We start from the raw sequence: 16,347 nt of genomic DNA, 5'->3' as shown, positions 1-16,347 counted from the left end.
TTACAGGGCGCCGTATGCATTATTCAACCAGCATCCGCAAAGGAGCGGGTTATATGCGCTGTTAAATAGTCATTGTGTGAAATATTGCATCTCTTTGACACTGACATTAGGAACAAAGCCCGGCTCCATCTTCTTCTCATACACGGCGTCCCAGTTGACTTCGGCGAGGTACGGAGACGTCTGCATGTCAGAGAGACTGGAGAACCGGTGCTCTGGGTTCACCGTCAGGAGCTGCAGGGAACAGACACACACGCACACACACACACACACACACACACACACACACACACACACACACAGAGTCGCTAACGTCACCTTGCCAGTTCAGATATCACCTTCACAACTTCTCTCCAAACCAGCGGCACGCCACTTTTCTCCCGGGAGGTGAAATAAATTGCAGGTGTGGAATAAAACTCTTGTGTGGCTTCGCGGTTTCCTCCTTTTTTTTTAAAGAAAGATATAAAGTAAACATTCACGTAGCTCAGGCTGAGCTCACAGGAGTGGATACAGCGTTGGTTTATAATTCTTTATTCCCCTGGTGGTCTTTCTAAAAACAGGTAACGTCGGGGTTTTTGAGTTAAAATAATCTTTAACTTCAGCCTCTCAGAGATGCCGTCACTGGTCACAGTTTGTTTGTCCGAGAAAGGGATAAACAAGAGATATTTTAGCTGCACGGCTTTTCTTTTTTAGCATCAGAGTAGAAAAAGAACAACCTTTATTGTCCCACAGTAGAGACATTCAGGTGCACACTGCAAAAAGTTGACTAAAAGTAAGTAACATTGTCTTGTAATGAGTGTATTTGACCTTGATTTGAGCAGATAAATAAGATGATCTGCCAGTGGAATAAGATTTTTCACTTAATATAGGAACAACTCATCTCCATCATCTTTTCAAGTGCGGTATTTCTGATTATCTTATTTTAGGGGTCATGATACTCTTTCCATTAACAGATAATCTTGTTTACCTGCTCAAATCTAGGACAAATACAGTCATTTCAAGAAAGTTTTATTTTTAGTCTTATTTTTTAGTTCCGTTTTTGCAGTGTAAAAACAGCAAGGAGCGCATTGACAACATAAGAACAGATACTGCAAAAAGGGAACTTAAAGTAAGTACAATTTTCTTGAAATTAGTGTATCTGTCCTTGATTTGGGCAGGTAAATAAGATTATCTGTTAATGGAATGAGTATTTTAACCCCTAAAATAAGATAATTAGATATTATGGATTTGAAATGATGGTGGAGATGACTTAATCTATTTTAATTGCAAAAATCTTATTCCATTGGCAGATAATCGTACATAACTGCTCAATTCAAGGACAAATACATTAATTTCAAGAATATTTGACTTACTTTTAGCTCTCTTTTAATATGTTGAGTATGTTGTTTTAGATGATCATCTAAAATAACTAAGATATTTAAAGAAGTGTGCTACGGATTGATTCATAGCTACGCATGAGAAAAAAAAAACACAACAGATTATTTACAAGAAACAGACTGCAAATAAAGCCGAGCTGATAAACAACTTAACGAGTTTGTTGGGAGCAGCGGCGGTCATAAAGTCTAACAGCTGCTGGCGGGGAAGATCTGCGGCAGCACTCCTACGCTCTTACCACCGCCATCCTCACTCAGGTAATCTAGAGAGAAGTTGACTCAAAACACAACATGCAGCTGAAAACAGATATTTGTGAAAATATTTTCTTTCCCCGTCTGACATTAAACCGAACTCAATGATTACTGATTTAGGCCAGTTAGGGATACCAAACTAATTCGTATTTCCATGAAATGGCGTGTGTTGTGAATATGGAGTTATATTTTAAATTATTATGATTTTATGGACATTTTCTAAGTGTTTGGCAGAAATTCCTGGCTTGTGCGTTTTGGGTATCCAGACAGAACTGATGTAACTTAGTCAGGTTTGTTTGGCCTCCTTGCTCTCACACACACACACACACACACCTTTTCAAGCTTTACCAATAAATTATTAATGAAACCGGAATTATGCACTGCAAAAGCGGAACTAGAAATAAGTAAAATGTTCTTAAAATTTGTGTATTTGTCCTTGATTTGAGCTGGTAAATAAGATGATTTGCCAATGGAATAAGAATGTTGCACTTAGAATAGGAACAATTCATCGCCATCATCTTATTTCAAGTGCAGTATATCTAATGATCTTATTTTAGGGGTCAAAATACTCATTCCATTGGCAGATAATCTTATTTACCTGCTCAAATCAAGGATAAATACACTAACTTTAAGAACATTTTACTTATTTTTAGATCAGTTTTTGCATTGTGGCCGTTCCAAAACCTTAACTATGCTGACTTAAGCCACAAATTACACCCAAGGACGATTGAGACATTTAGGAGACATTTAGGAGACATTTAGGTCTTCCCGATATGTTGTCAGTACACACCCCACACAACGATGCAGAGATACGATCTGACTGCTGGTTGGGGTCCAGATTCAGAAAGAAACTTTGCAGCAAGAACGAGGATAATGTAAAAAAAAAAAAATCTGTTTAGTATCTAAGGTTGTCCTCAGTTCATAGTAGACACTGTGCTGGAAAAATCTACACTCCTTCTATGCAGGACGTTGCATTGCTACCTGGTTGTGTCCCTGGTCAGTAACCAAAGCAATTAGCATATACCAGAGTTTTCCCAGCACTGCAAAAACAGAACTAAAAATAAGTTGAATTTTCTTGAAATGTGTGTATTTGTCCTTGATTTAAGCAGGTAAATAAGATGATTTGCCAATAGAATGAGATTTTGCACTTAAAATAGGAACAACTCATCTCCATAGTCTTATTTAGAGGGCAGAATATCTAAATATCTTATTTTGGGGGTCGAAATACTCATTCCATTGGCATATAATCTTATTTACCTGCTCAAATCAAGGACAAATACACTAATATCAAGAAAATTTGACATATTTTTTGTTCCGTTTTTGCAGTGTTCACCAGAGAGCCTAAGAACCCGCGCACAAAGGGATGCAATCTGCTTCCTCTTTCACCTGGGGGCTGCACGCAGGAAAACGCTAATGGGAAGTGGCTTCACTTGTCATGTTAGCTCTCCTCCCGTGCTTTATTTTCCTTCGTTGGTCACAGGATGATTCACTTTTTCCTCCTGCAGGGCCAGTTAGGTCTATCTGGGTGGAATCCAGACACGGTAATCGATCAGCGGCGGAGCGGAAGAGACCGTCTCTCTGTCCAGAGCGCTCCGTCATACCGACGGAGAGCACATGGACGCACTGAAGCTCACACTCACACCATGAAATACTCTCTGGCTTACTTTCTTTTTTTTTTGCTGTTGCCACCAGAAGGCTTTTTATTTAAATCAGTCAAAAGATACGATTACCGTCTGACTGAAGCCCATTTGTTGCTTTTGGACATAAAAGGGAACAGTTATCATTGTACAAGCCTAAATTTTAATTTGATTTCCTTGGTGAGATGATTATTACCCCGTAAATCTAGGCGCAGAGGAGGAAAAGGGCCGACTTTTCTCTCATGCATGTCTCTGCCTCCCATCTGTTGCCTTTTTCCCGCCGATGCCCCGAGGGTCTCCACTCATCCTGCCTCCCACCAGCGTAATTCCCCCCTCAGAGCCTGCTCCGTCTCCTCCTGCTTAAACAAATCACTTTTCATCCCAGGACATACGCTAACATCACCTCCATCGCTGCTTCCCTCCTTCGGCGCCGACGGTCGTTCCCGAGGAAGACGCCCCTAACTCAGGGTGGGATGAAAACGACATTAGCGTTCCTTAATACGTTAATTGATTCCCTTTTTTTTTTAATCAGGGGCGCAAAGAGCCATCACTCATTAAATTTCGGAGTTACCCGCCAAATCGCTCGGTCCCCTCGAGGCGGGGAAAGTTGTGGAGTTCCTCCGACATCAGCAACGCAGACGGCACTAACCCAGCAATTCAAGGTTAATTACTGACAGATAAGGCGCCGCGCTGCAGGGGGTGTTTGCTAGTGTTTCTCTGAGAACACAAAAGGTCAGCGCTGACTAAAAATAAGATGATGAAATCTTCACTGACAGTTCAATCTATCTGTGGACTCTGCTAAGCTCGGATGAAAAAAAAAAAAAAAAAAATATATATATATATATATATATATATATATATATATATATATATATATATATATATATTTTTTTTTTTTTTGTTTGTTTGTTTTTAACACCCAAACCAATAATAGAAATATTGCTCCAGAGTTTAGCTTTTTAAAGTCCGTAGATATTTGGTGTTTTAGTCGAAAGGTACCTTTTGACTAAAACACAGATCCAACAGATCCGCCCGCTGACATAAAATTAAATACATAATTGTTAAAATGGTATTATTTTACAGCAAATTTCACAACTTCTGAAATTACGGCTTTTTAAAAAAAAAAAAAAAAACTAGAGGAGTTATTCTCTAACTATACCACAGTCGGGTTCCTCTAACGGACATATGGCCACCTTTCTATGCCGCCTTTATTTGGCAACCGCTTCTTTCCTGGAGGCCAGAATTTACCAAACAGCTTGAGCTCCTTAATCAAATCTTTTCTGCTGTGAAAGAAAAAAGAGAAATGGATTAAGTGATTTTGTTTAGAATCATGTTCAAGTGCCCGTGCAGAGGGTGTCAGCGAGCTTCACAGGTACGCATAAATTTACAATTACTGGAATAATTTTGTGAGGAGCCATTATTGTGGAAAATATTGGAAAAAGGAAGTCCAAGTCCTTGTTCCAAATGGTCCAGGGGAGGCAGTGTGGCTTTCTGCTTTACCTCCAGCGGACTAGAGGTAAAGATCAGGAAGCGCCATGTGTCCGGGTGCTATCAGGGATTTACTGAAGAACACAGCTTTAAAATATTCAAGTAGGGATGGGGACGTTTCACATTTGAACCGATACGGTACCAGGTATCGATACCAGTACTTAAAGATACCCATTTTCGGTGCTTTTGTGTGTCTATATAGTAATAAATGTTAGTTTGTTAATAACATCTCTACATTTCTCAGTTTAACATGTTTATTTCTCAATATATAAAGTTGTTTGGAGCTACAAGTGAACCATATTAAATAATTTATGAATTTTTTTATTTTTCTTATTTTTTTTTCTTTTTTCCCAGTGTCCTGTCTAGCAATGTGGCAATAAGAATTGATATCTTAATGCCAAATAGAGCTCGACAGATATTTACTTTCACAAGTGGAGCAAACAGCTTTCGCCATAATGCTCCGCTTGATTTGTGCATGTAAATAGCTTTATTGTGATTCCTGCAGGGAGAATTTCAAATTATATGGACACTACAATGGGAAAGTAGGAGAGTAAAGGAAGAACAAGAAGAGAAAAAAAAGAAAGAGAAGAGGTGAAAGAACGAAGAGATAAAAGGAAGAGAAAGATAAAACGTCCTCTGTCTGCTCCATCACCTGGAAAGAGACGCAAAAAGAACAGCACAACCAACGGACATAAAGCAATAATTTATGAATTTTAATACATTGCCTGAATCCACAGCACATAAAACAGTTTTTTTTTACCAAAACAACAGTTATGAGAGGCAGAGAGTGAATGAGGGTAATATGGGATTGTAGCAGTGTGGGACTAAAATTCAGGAAATATTTTTACACTGCAAAAACAGATCTTAAAATAAGTAAAATGTTCTTAAAATTTGGGTTTTTGTCCTTGATTTGAGCAGGTAAATGATATTATCTGCCAATGGAATGAGTATTTTGACCCCTGAAATAAGACAATTAGACATACTGCACTTGAAATAAGACAATGGAGATAAGTTGTTCCTATTTTAAGTGCAAAGATCTTATTCCATTGGCAGATCATCTTATTTACCTGCTCAAATAAAGTACAAATACACTCATTTTAAGAAAATTGTATCTATTTTTAGTTCAGCTTTTGCAATGTAGTGCAACAGCTCCAGAAAGAAAAAAAAAAAAACTGTATTAAAAAATTAAATTTTATCAGGGCGGGATATAATTTACAATGAGGAAACAGAGAGGCTGTCTTTGCTCAGACAACAGGAGAGTTTCTCATCTGGGCAGCAGCAGCCTGTCTGTCTGTCTGTCTGTCTGTCTGTCTGTCTGTCTGTCTGTCTGTCTGTCTGTCTGTCTGTCTGGGAGGCAGGGCTTGGAGAAGCGCCGCTCTCCCAAGACAGTAACTTCAGAATGATTATTACTTTCACAGGAAGTTGCTAGTAACAGAAAAAAGTCGCTTTTTTGATAAAAAATGTCGCTGGATGGGTCTAAAAAGTCGCTAAATATAAAGAGAAAGTCACAATACTGGCAGCAGAGACCAGGTGCTTCCTCAGATTCCCGCCGCTGGTCTTGCACTTCGCCTCACAAATATTGAAGCGAGCATGATCTCTGCAGTGCATTTTTAAAAGTGGAGCCGTACTTTCCAGCGCTTTCTAAACGCCACGCTCACTTTACTTCCTGGACCAGCGGCTACTGACGTAATCGCGCTCTTATGCGGGCAACGCTGTGTTCATGTTCTGGGTGGAAAATCGCCCGCTCTTCCACTCCCTCGGTTTCACAGTGATGCGTTTAGATAACGAAGCATGGTGTCGTTTGAGTTTACATGACACGGTACTTGGTAGCATCGGCGGGATTCGGTCGGTGCTCAAAAAAGTACAGAATTTGGTACCCATCCCTATATTCAAGTGGTTGTTGACAAAAGAAACAAAAAGCATTTCTTTCAGTTGGGATAAAAGCGACCGTGCTTCTTTCTTTTGAGGTATTTCAGGCAGGTAAGACCCTTAGAAAGACCTGGATGGATAAATAGAACCCTGTCTATATACTGGGTTATAAATGACTTCCGGTCAAATCTGTCTCCTGCTGAAGAATCGTTGTGTAATCTCTGAGATCTTTCTCTTACACGCAGTTCTTTACTATTGCAGGCCTGTTTTTTTTTTCTAACAACAGGTCCGTGACATCTTGTTTCCCCCCCTTGCTGACGTCTTAGGAGAGATCAGGCGATCGCTCCATTGCAGCACCAGCGCAGCCTCCTGAGCGCTCGGCTTTGGAGGCTAAACATCTGCGACCCAACGCCACAGCACAGCTGGTCTCACCTGACAGCTCACGTTGACCACACCGAGTAAAAAGGAGGAACGCCACTTTGACAAGCCGCCTTTTCCTCCTGCATCACTTCCTGGATGCAGCGTAGAGAGGGCAGCGGGCATCTTTATACAAATCACACGGACTCTCTGAAGTAATTTATCCCCAATATTCAGCATCTACACAAATCCTGTTCCAGAGATCAGGATGTATGCAGACTGATCCATGCATTCAGAAGGTTAGGAGGGTTAATTTAGTCAAACCGACCTCTACCTTAGGAGACGACGCTCCCAGTTTTAGGCTGTGATCCGAGCTTTTCTCCATCATTTCCTTTGATTGTGGTCTAAACCGGTTGCTTTTATCACCAGTGTAAGCAGCCCTGCATTAATAACCTCCAGTTGATGCATAACTTCTCTGACTACCAAGCTCCTGTAAGAAGAGCTTCAACACTGCAAAAACGGATCTAAAAATAAGTAAGATGTTATTAAACTTAGTGTGTTTATCCTTGATTTGAGCAAGTAAATAAGATTATCTGCCAATGGAATGAGTATTTTCACCCCTAAAATAAGATAATTAGACATCCTGCACTTGAAATAAGATGATTGAAATGAATTGTTCCTATGTTAAGTGCAAAAAATCTTATTCCATTGGCAAATCATCTTGTTTACCTGCTCAAATGAAGGACAAATACACTCATTTTAAGAAACTTTTTGCTTATTTCTAGTTCCGTTTTTGCAGTGAACGGCTCGTTTTAAGATCATGTAGCAACAGCCACTAATTTTCTATCAGTGTCTTACACACTTGAGCTCTTTACAAGTAATTTATCCCCAATATTTAGTAGAGAAGGATGGATAGATGGATGGATGGTCAGTCTAGCTCACCTTCCTTAAAAGAGCCACCAGGTCTTTGGGCCAGGCTGGGCAGTACTGGACGCTCACTGTACTGAAGAGCTGGATCAGAGACTCCACGGAGTTACTGGCGTGGATGTCATAGGGCCTCTGGGAAAGACAGAAAGAGGAGAAAAATCTCCAAAGTTCAACCCAACAAGTTCAGTTTTTGCCAACTTGAAAGACAAAGAGAAACATCAGCCGTCCTAGCCGTACCCATCCACGCAGAACCTCAAAGGCTGTTACCCCCAGTGACCACCAGTCTACTTCAAAGGCGTAGCCTGTACCTCCGCTCACAAACGACTGGAAGATCTCTGGAGCTGAAAGCAGAAAGCAGAAAAGTCACGACTGCTCGCCTGGCTACAACAAGCAACTGTAGAACAAAAAGACGAGCTTTCCCTTCCTAAAATGCCTTTAGGTTCTCAGAAAGACCCCAAAAACTTTGTTCTTTTTTACAAACAATAGTCTACAGTCATGGGCAAAAGTTTCAGCACAGGCACAAAGGTGTTTGAGGCTTCACCTTTTAGATTTTTTACAGCTTTTTTGTCTTATACTAAAGACCAATTTAAACATGAATCGACTTCCAGATCAAAATCCTGATGGATTCTGTTTAAGAAAATGTTCTTATCGGTGTTGAGATCCTGACAACAGGTGAAAATATGTGATGTTTTGATCTCTTTGTTACCACGTTTGCCTTACGGCACAGTGCTCTAGCGTGCTGTCCTTGATGTTTCTCTTGGATATATTGTGATTCCTTTGCTGCCCTTGTTGTCACAAACTAACGGTCAGCTAGCTCTGCACTGGTGGCAACAGGCTTTTACACCATTTATTCAATCAGTCTCACCTGATAGGTAAAGAACATGATTAAAGGCCTGGTAGGCCTTCTAGCCAATGCAGACTCAGTGGACTCGGTTCGTAACAGGAGATTTAAAAGGTTTTAAAACTCTCAGGAAAACTACCAAGTGAATCCTGGACGCTTTAGAAACCTTACGCACTGCAAAAACAGAACTAAAAATAAGTAAAATTTTCTCAAAATTAGTGCATTTGTCCTTGATTTGATCAGGTAAATAAGATTATATGCCAATGTAATGAGTATTTTACCCCTATTTGAAATAAGGTGATGGAGATGAGTTTTTCCCATTTTAAGTGCAAAAATCTTATTCCATTGGCAGATTATCTTATTTACCCGCTCAAATAAAGTAGAAATACACTCATTTCAAGAAAAAAATTACTTATTTTTAGTTCTGTTTTTGCAGTGAGACAAAAGAAAAAGCAAACAAACAAGGAAGTAGCCGCTGCTAGCATAAGCAGACAATGATTTCAAGCCGTACCTTTATGGTAGCCGGTCTGCTACGTAGACTTTCGTGATTTTAGTTGGACTCTTTCACGGCCTCCCTTCTGCCGATGACATAACTACACTGATAGGAAGTTAGCCAATCAGTTTGTGCCGATATAGAGAAAGTAAAAATTCAGACTAAGGTCATCAACATGCAACTGATTGCTCTGCACAGCAAGGTGAAGTGTCACAGCAAAAAAAAAACGATGCTGTGAAGTTTGGAAAACACATGTGGGTCAGTGCTGAAACGTTTAGTTACACTGCAAAACTAGAACTAGAAATAAGTGAAATTTTCTTGAAATTTATGTATTTGCCTTTGATTTGAGCAGGTAAATAAGACTATTTGCCAATGGAATAATATGTTTGCACTTAAAATAGGAACAATTCATCTCCATCATCTTATTTCAAGTGCAGTATATCTAATTATCTTATTTTAGGGGTAAAAATGCTCATTCCATTGGCAAATAATCTTATTTACCTGCTCAAATCAAGGGCAAATACATTCATTTTAAGAAAATGTTACTTGTTTTTAGTTGTCTTTTTGCAGTGTTATTGTAGACTAATATAGGTCCATTGGAAAAGAATCCACACAGTTAGAAATCTACATAAAAGCGGAGATGACCTTATAACCATGTCATTAAACTTGTCTTTAAACCCGGCCATATCATCGTTAGAGCAACCCTTTGTTTTCCTGTTCTTGGTTTATAACGGCGTCTCCTGTCTCTGAGCACTGCTGTTGTTCTCGCAAAGGAGGCGCGGCTATTTATAAGACACAATGGCGGATCAATGTTACCCATGTAGGGCTTGGTTCCAGCCAACGCTGTGGCTCTCTCTCCATCCTTTATTATAGTGGCAATGTTGAAGTCTGTCAGGTGAGCGTGACCTGAGAAAACCAGAGCAGAAACGAAGACAACATCCGTTAAAAATGGTTTCCTTATTATTTATTTACATTTTCAATGACTTCATAGGGAGCAAAGTGGAAGCCAAATTCCTTGTCTATGTGCATAAACCTGATGAATAGAGCCAGTTCTGATTTGGAAAGAAGCTGCAGCAATTGTTAATAGGAATATATATATATAAAAAAAACAAGAAAATGTTCCAGTGTGTAAACAAAATAAATCAAATGTGACATTTCAATGAGCCGATTCTGTGCCAGCTCATTATTTTGGTAAATCTTTGCAGACTTTTCTGCATCATCTGACTCATCAGGAAAAAGCACATTTATTCAAGTAATGGTGGAGTTCCCCTGTTTTTCTGCAACTATTATTTCTTCCCACGGATTAAAGACATAAAGACTGGATTATGTAAAAGAATAAATGAGGCGTTGAATACAAAACTGAAATAACAGTACATGAGTTTAAGGCCTTTTCTCTACCCAGTGCTTACTGAGGAGTGTTTCACGTCTGCAGGCGCTAATTTAATCAACGCGGATTTAAAAGGTGAGAGCAGGTATAAGACACTGAGGGGGTGTCACTAGCCGACCGAATGTCACATCCAATAGACAACAGGAACATGTTGGATCCTTTAGACGAAAACACATTCAGAAGCAGAATGTTATCTAAATATGCTAAAGAAATATAGGGTAACACTTTATTTGAAGGGGTGTACATAAGACTGACATTACACTGTCATAAACATGACATAACACCTGTTATGAACATAAATGACTGTTTATAAATGTTTAGGACTGTTGTCATTAATTGTCATTCGGTAAATTATGACACTATTAAAGCAAAGTTGACATTGTTTAAAATGTCTTTGTTATGACAAGCCCTTAATTTAACAAAACTCCAAGTCAAGCCCTTAACCTAACCAAATCCCAAACCAAGCCCTTAATTTAACCTAATCCCAAGTCAAGCCCTAAATTTAGCCTTGTCTCTGTTAATGTTAAGTTGTCATAACAAATATATATATATATATATATATATATATATATATATATATATATATATATATATATATATATGTGTGTGTGTGTGTGTGTGTGTGTGTGTGTGTGTGTGTGTGTGTGTGTGTGTGTGTGTGTGTAACTGAATCAACTGTTAAACACTGGACTATGGACACCCCTGACCTAAAGCGTGCAAAAAGTGCACAAAAAATATTGATTATTGCTAGATTTTAAATGTGAGCTATTGTAAATCTTGAAATATTGTTAGCATGAAATGATCTGTGAGAGACTAGTGATATAGATTTCACAACAGCACTTTTTGTAGTGCTGTTGTGAAGCATCCCATAATCAAACCTATACCTGTGAAGTGCCACCAAAAAAAACACACTCTTACCTTGTTCATCTAAAAGGATGTTGTCCGGCTTCACATCTCTGAAAAAACAAAAACACACACACAGAAAAACAATAATTTAATCACCTTAAAGTTAACAAAAATAGTCAAACTATTTTAATGAAGTTTAACTGTGTCTGATGATCGCTGCATTAACTAAAAGCGTTGAGCCCGCTCCTGAGTTAACACATTCTGAAACCCTGCCTCAAGATGTCATCGCATGTGGGAAAGCCTGGGATTAGGTATATACAGTATGTGTAGATGCGAAAGTCTGTAGGAGGTGTGCTGGAGGCTGATGCATGTGTGAATTACGTGTTGGTGCAATATTGTGCCAGTAAGCGCACAAGAGGGACGAGATGCTTTCCTTTCAAACGCTGCCTGAGGGACTGGAGGCGCAACAATAGTCAGACCTCTGGAGGCTCTCTGCAGGTTCGCTCAAACAAGCTTATTACGGCGGGGCCGCACGCACCGAACAGCGAACACATCCGCTGGCTTGACTTTTACCTGCCGCTTCGGAGCGTACCCGCTGCATTTAATTACGGCGCACGTCACGCTGCAGCACAGAAAAAAAAAAACAACACAGGCAGCTTACAGAGAGCATCAGCACGGGTGACAGAGATGTGCATGCCATGTTGATGCAAGCCCCCTCCGCCTGAAGCCCTGAGGGACGGAGGAGGAGGAGGTGGGAGGAGGAGGAGGAGGCAGGGGAGACGCATCTGACATACGCGGGAGCCTCAATAAATAAGGGTATCATCAAAAATGCATTCTAGGATTTTTCATTTAAAAAGTAAACTTACTGTAAAATAATTACAAAGGCTCTATGCACCCCTGCATCAATGCAGCGTAGCATGGAAGCCGTCGGCCTGCGGTTCTGCTGAGGCGTAATTGGTCATTGAGGCAGGGACTGGTACCTACGGCAGTGTGGGCCGGCACCAAGTCCTGCTGGGAAATGAAATCGGCATCTCCGTAAAGGTTTTCAGCAGAAGGAACCATGCAGGGCGCTAAGATCTCCTGCTTGGTGGCTGAGTCGACTTTAGACCCAGTGGGCCAACACCAGCAGGTGACATGGCACCCCACACCATCGCTGACGGGAAACTTCACCCTGGATTTTAAGTAGTGTTGCGCCGATGTCATTTTTTGACCCCGATACCGATACCCGATACCTGGCTGTGCAGTATTGGCCGATACCGATACCATCTGTTTGAAATTGATGTGTGTTTATATATATATGAAGAACTGCATACTACTTAGGGTAGTAGAACTTTTTATTGCCTACCTGGAATGGGTGACAATAGTTGAATAAACTTTTGGCTCTCAAAGGCCAAAATAGTGCAACATTGGTGAAATTATAACATGTATAATTGTAGTGCAACAGTAAGACAGTAAAATTACATTAATAATTGAATAATCTCTTTTAAACCCTGAGTTTTGGCTCTCAAATGCCAAAATAGTGCAACTTTCATGAACTTATATAACATGTATAATACTAGTCAGGAGAGAGAAGGCTGCGTTCAAGTGACATACAAACATCAAAATGGTATCGGTGCCCTATTTGTTGGTACTCACCGATACCGATACCACTATTTTAGTGCTGGATCGGGGCCCCGTCCCATACTGGTATCAGTATCGGTGCAACACTAATTTTAAGCAACATGGATTCTTCCGGATTCTGGGACCCCGATTACCAGATGAAATGCAACATCTACTCTCTAAAGAGGACTTCAGACCACCGAACAGTCGGGGAGATTTTCCCCCTTAGACCGAGTAAGACGCTTGTGACATCAACTCACCTGTAGCTTATGTGAGGATATGTTTGTGTGTTTTGGCCCTTGAAGCGTTGACTCCAGCCACAGGCCACCTCCTGTAGACCTAACCCCACACCTACACCTCTTTCCACCATACTTTTTCCTTCCACTAAATTTTCCCCAACATGCTGCAGCGCAGGCTGTTAATGTGGCACTCTGTTAACATCCAGCTTATTTAGCTTCATCCTGCTGTCCCGTCCTAAGTCTTCCCCATGACTGTGTGGGTCGTTACTCGGTCCTAACATTCTTCCTATAGCAATATTTAGATTTTTCAGAGAAAATGACAACTTTATGGAGGGGTTTAAACTGTAATCAATGCTTGAAGTGAAAAAAAAAATGTGAAGAATGTAAACAACATACCAGTTTCAAGTTTTGAATGTAATGGCTGAATTAATTAGATTTTTTTTAAAGATATTGTAGTTGATCTAAATGCACCCGGAGCAACACCACTCCAGCAGAAAAAAGGCAACATGAGTCAAGAAAAAGAGGGATACTCCACTTCTTCCTCCCTTTCTCTAATAAGACTAATTTTACCTCCTTGGGCATGGTGACAGCTGACTGTTGCTAGGAGACCAGAGACCCTTCTTCCTTATAAGTTGGTGCAAAAAAAAAAAAAAAAAAAAAAAAAAAAAAAAAAAAAAAAAATGGTGTAGCGTGTGCCCTACTGTGGAAAACTTGAACGCTGGAACGACGCAGCAGAGGCCAGCCGACAATGCGATTAGGGCTCCTTCCCAGCAGCGAGAGGCTGTTAAACATCACAGCGTCGATCACTTATTTTATTAGCAGCCGCTGAACGTGTGTCGGCGTCACCTTCACCGACAGGAAAAATCAAACCGCTGCTTGTGTGAGTATTAGGAAGGAAGGAATGCAGCTGTTTATGTCAAATGAACCTGTGCCTAACTGTGCAGAGCGTCGCCTATCAGTGAGCCAAACGACAAGGTATAGCTGGTAGCTGGGTGGGGGGGGGGGGGGGATTTTTTTTACTGCATACGTACCTCTGTCTGAGCACCTAAAAATAGCTGCAAGATACACATCGGCAGGGGTGCGTTCAATCACGTGTCAAGAGGCGGCAACATGGGCTGGAGTCTGATCCAAGGGTCTGAAAGCCGGGGGTTTATTTCCAGGATCCATTATCTAAAAGGTGATAACTGGGAGGTCTGATTCCAAACAGTGGGAAGCCATAGCAACAATATAACCTGTTATAACGTTACATTTTTATTTGGACTTTTCTTTTTTTTTTTAACTGGTTCTAATTCTGTTTCTTTCTACTCGTAAAATCCTGGCATCGGATAAACAAACATCCCACCTTTCAAGGGAATCATTGACAGACACGCAAATGTCAGACTGAAAGCTGCAAATAGATTGAACTATAAAAAAAAAGGAAAAAAAAAGAAGAGTCAATGAATGTGTTGCGCAACAAGTGAAGCACACTATGTGAAAGGAATGTGTGTTTCACTCTGACGGCTCTTACAACCCATTAAGGGCGAGCTTGGGAGGACTCCCCCTTGAGTCATGAAGAGGAGGAGAAAACGAGGAGAAAACGAGGGGGGATCACATGGAGCGGCTATTGATCCTAACCAGGCGAAAACATTACAGTGAAACAGATGTGAGTCATGCTTCCTGCACCTCATTCATGGCAACGTCTCATTATTTTCCAGACTTGATTTTTGCCGTTTAAGAAAACTAAAATAAAATCCTACATTTATTTTTGGTATTTTAATGTTTGTTTTTCTCCTGGATATGGTGCCGCCCTAACCTGACGCCGCCACATAGATTTGCTTCGCATATCCATCTGGAAACCTTCCGTTGAAGTAATTTTGGGAAGGGGCGAAAATACTGGTTAGCTGATTGGCCTATGTTGGTGATAGATGGGCCAAATAAACCAATCAGATCAACGAAGCATATGACGTACTAACAGCGACGACAAAAACACAACCACAAGCCAAGCTACTCTTGCTGCTGCAGGTAAAGGCTCGTTAGCTCAGCAAAGAAATACTCTGTAATTCCGATAAAACTTGCTCGATAGCCACGCTAACGCTAGTTTCGTCGGCTGAAGCCGCCATGTTCTTTAGACTGAACTGTCACGCTTCCCGTTGCGTCACACCTCAACCCGCATCAAAGCCAACGCTGATTGGACGTTCGTTTGGTGAACGGCTCCAAATTTTCTTTAACGGAGAGTAGCCAGACTGATCTGCGAGTGAAACCTTGAAAGCTCGCGAGATCAGGATGGTCTCACGAGGCTAGTGCCGCCCTATTTTAGCGGCCAAATTTTGATGAACACACGTAACGCCCGCCTTTATCTTTCGTTTCTTTCTGCTCCCGCCACTCTGGGTGAACTTTAATATCTCAGTCACCCAACATTCACAGAAGGTACAGACACTGAGGGCAGGTGGAGCTTTTTCCACTCCCCAAATATATAGTATCATCTGTTTGTAGACTGTGAATGTAGGACACCCACATCAAAAATATTGCATTCTGGGATTAATTTGCAATAGTGATAACTGCTCATAGTGGGGTAATGATTGTGATTCAATACAATGTGCAGCTATAATTATATATTGTTATGCCACTGAACGTTTAAAGCTATATTATTGTGACATTTCTTTCTGGGCTTAGGATAAATCGGCTCATTACATTACTTATATAGGACATTTTTGACCAATCTGTATAATCTGACCCAATCTGTATAATATGATTGAACTTGATTTTGTAAAGTGCCTTGAGATGACATGTTTCATGATTTGGCGCTATATAAATAAAATTGAATTGAATTGAATTGAATTATGTCCAACAACCTTACATGGTCTGACGTGAATCACGTTTGACCACTAGAGGGAGTAAGGGGGCTAACATAACCTGCGTAAATGTGCTGATCTTCTATAATGTTGAAAAAGATTGTGGCCACATGTTTTAAAAAAGGAGATGAACGAAAACCCTCCGTCTCCCTTCTGGACTCACGTTAATGTATAAATTGAGGGCCTGCTCCCATGTGACTAGATGGTCGTC

General features: G+C 40.5%; 1 protein-coding gene across 1 annotated transcript in view; it reads right to left on the bottom strand.

The window, feature by feature from the left end:
* LOC105926160 (serine/threonine-protein kinase 32C) overlaps positions 1-16,347 on the bottom strand; it is a 128,445-nt gene that overhangs the window by 10,676 nt on the left and 101,422 nt on the right. Inside the window, exons 5-9 of the mRNA XM_012862377.3 lie at positions 11,540-11,577; positions 10,051-10,140; positions 8,138-8,241; positions 7,916-8,032; positions 106-231 (exon numbers count right to left, since the gene is read on the bottom strand). Of these exons, the coding sequence (XP_012717831.2) occupies positions 106-231; positions 7,916-8,032; positions 8,138-8,241; positions 10,051-10,140; positions 11,540-11,577 (475 nt within the window). The remainder of the gene's footprint in view (positions 1-105; positions 232-7,915; positions 8,033-8,137; positions 8,242-10,050; positions 10,141-11,539; positions 11,578-16,347) is intronic.

The sequence above is a fragment of the Fundulus heteroclitus genome, chromosome 22 (genome assembly GCF_011125445.2).
Source record: "Fundulus heteroclitus isolate FHET01 chromosome 22, MU-UCD_Fhet_4.1, whole genome shotgun sequence".
NCBI lineage: Eukaryota > Metazoa > Chordata > Actinopteri > Cyprinodontiformes > Fundulidae > Fundulus > Fundulus heteroclitus.
Note: the sequence above shows the minus strand (reverse complement) of the source record. Positions and strands in the feature narration are given on the sequence as shown.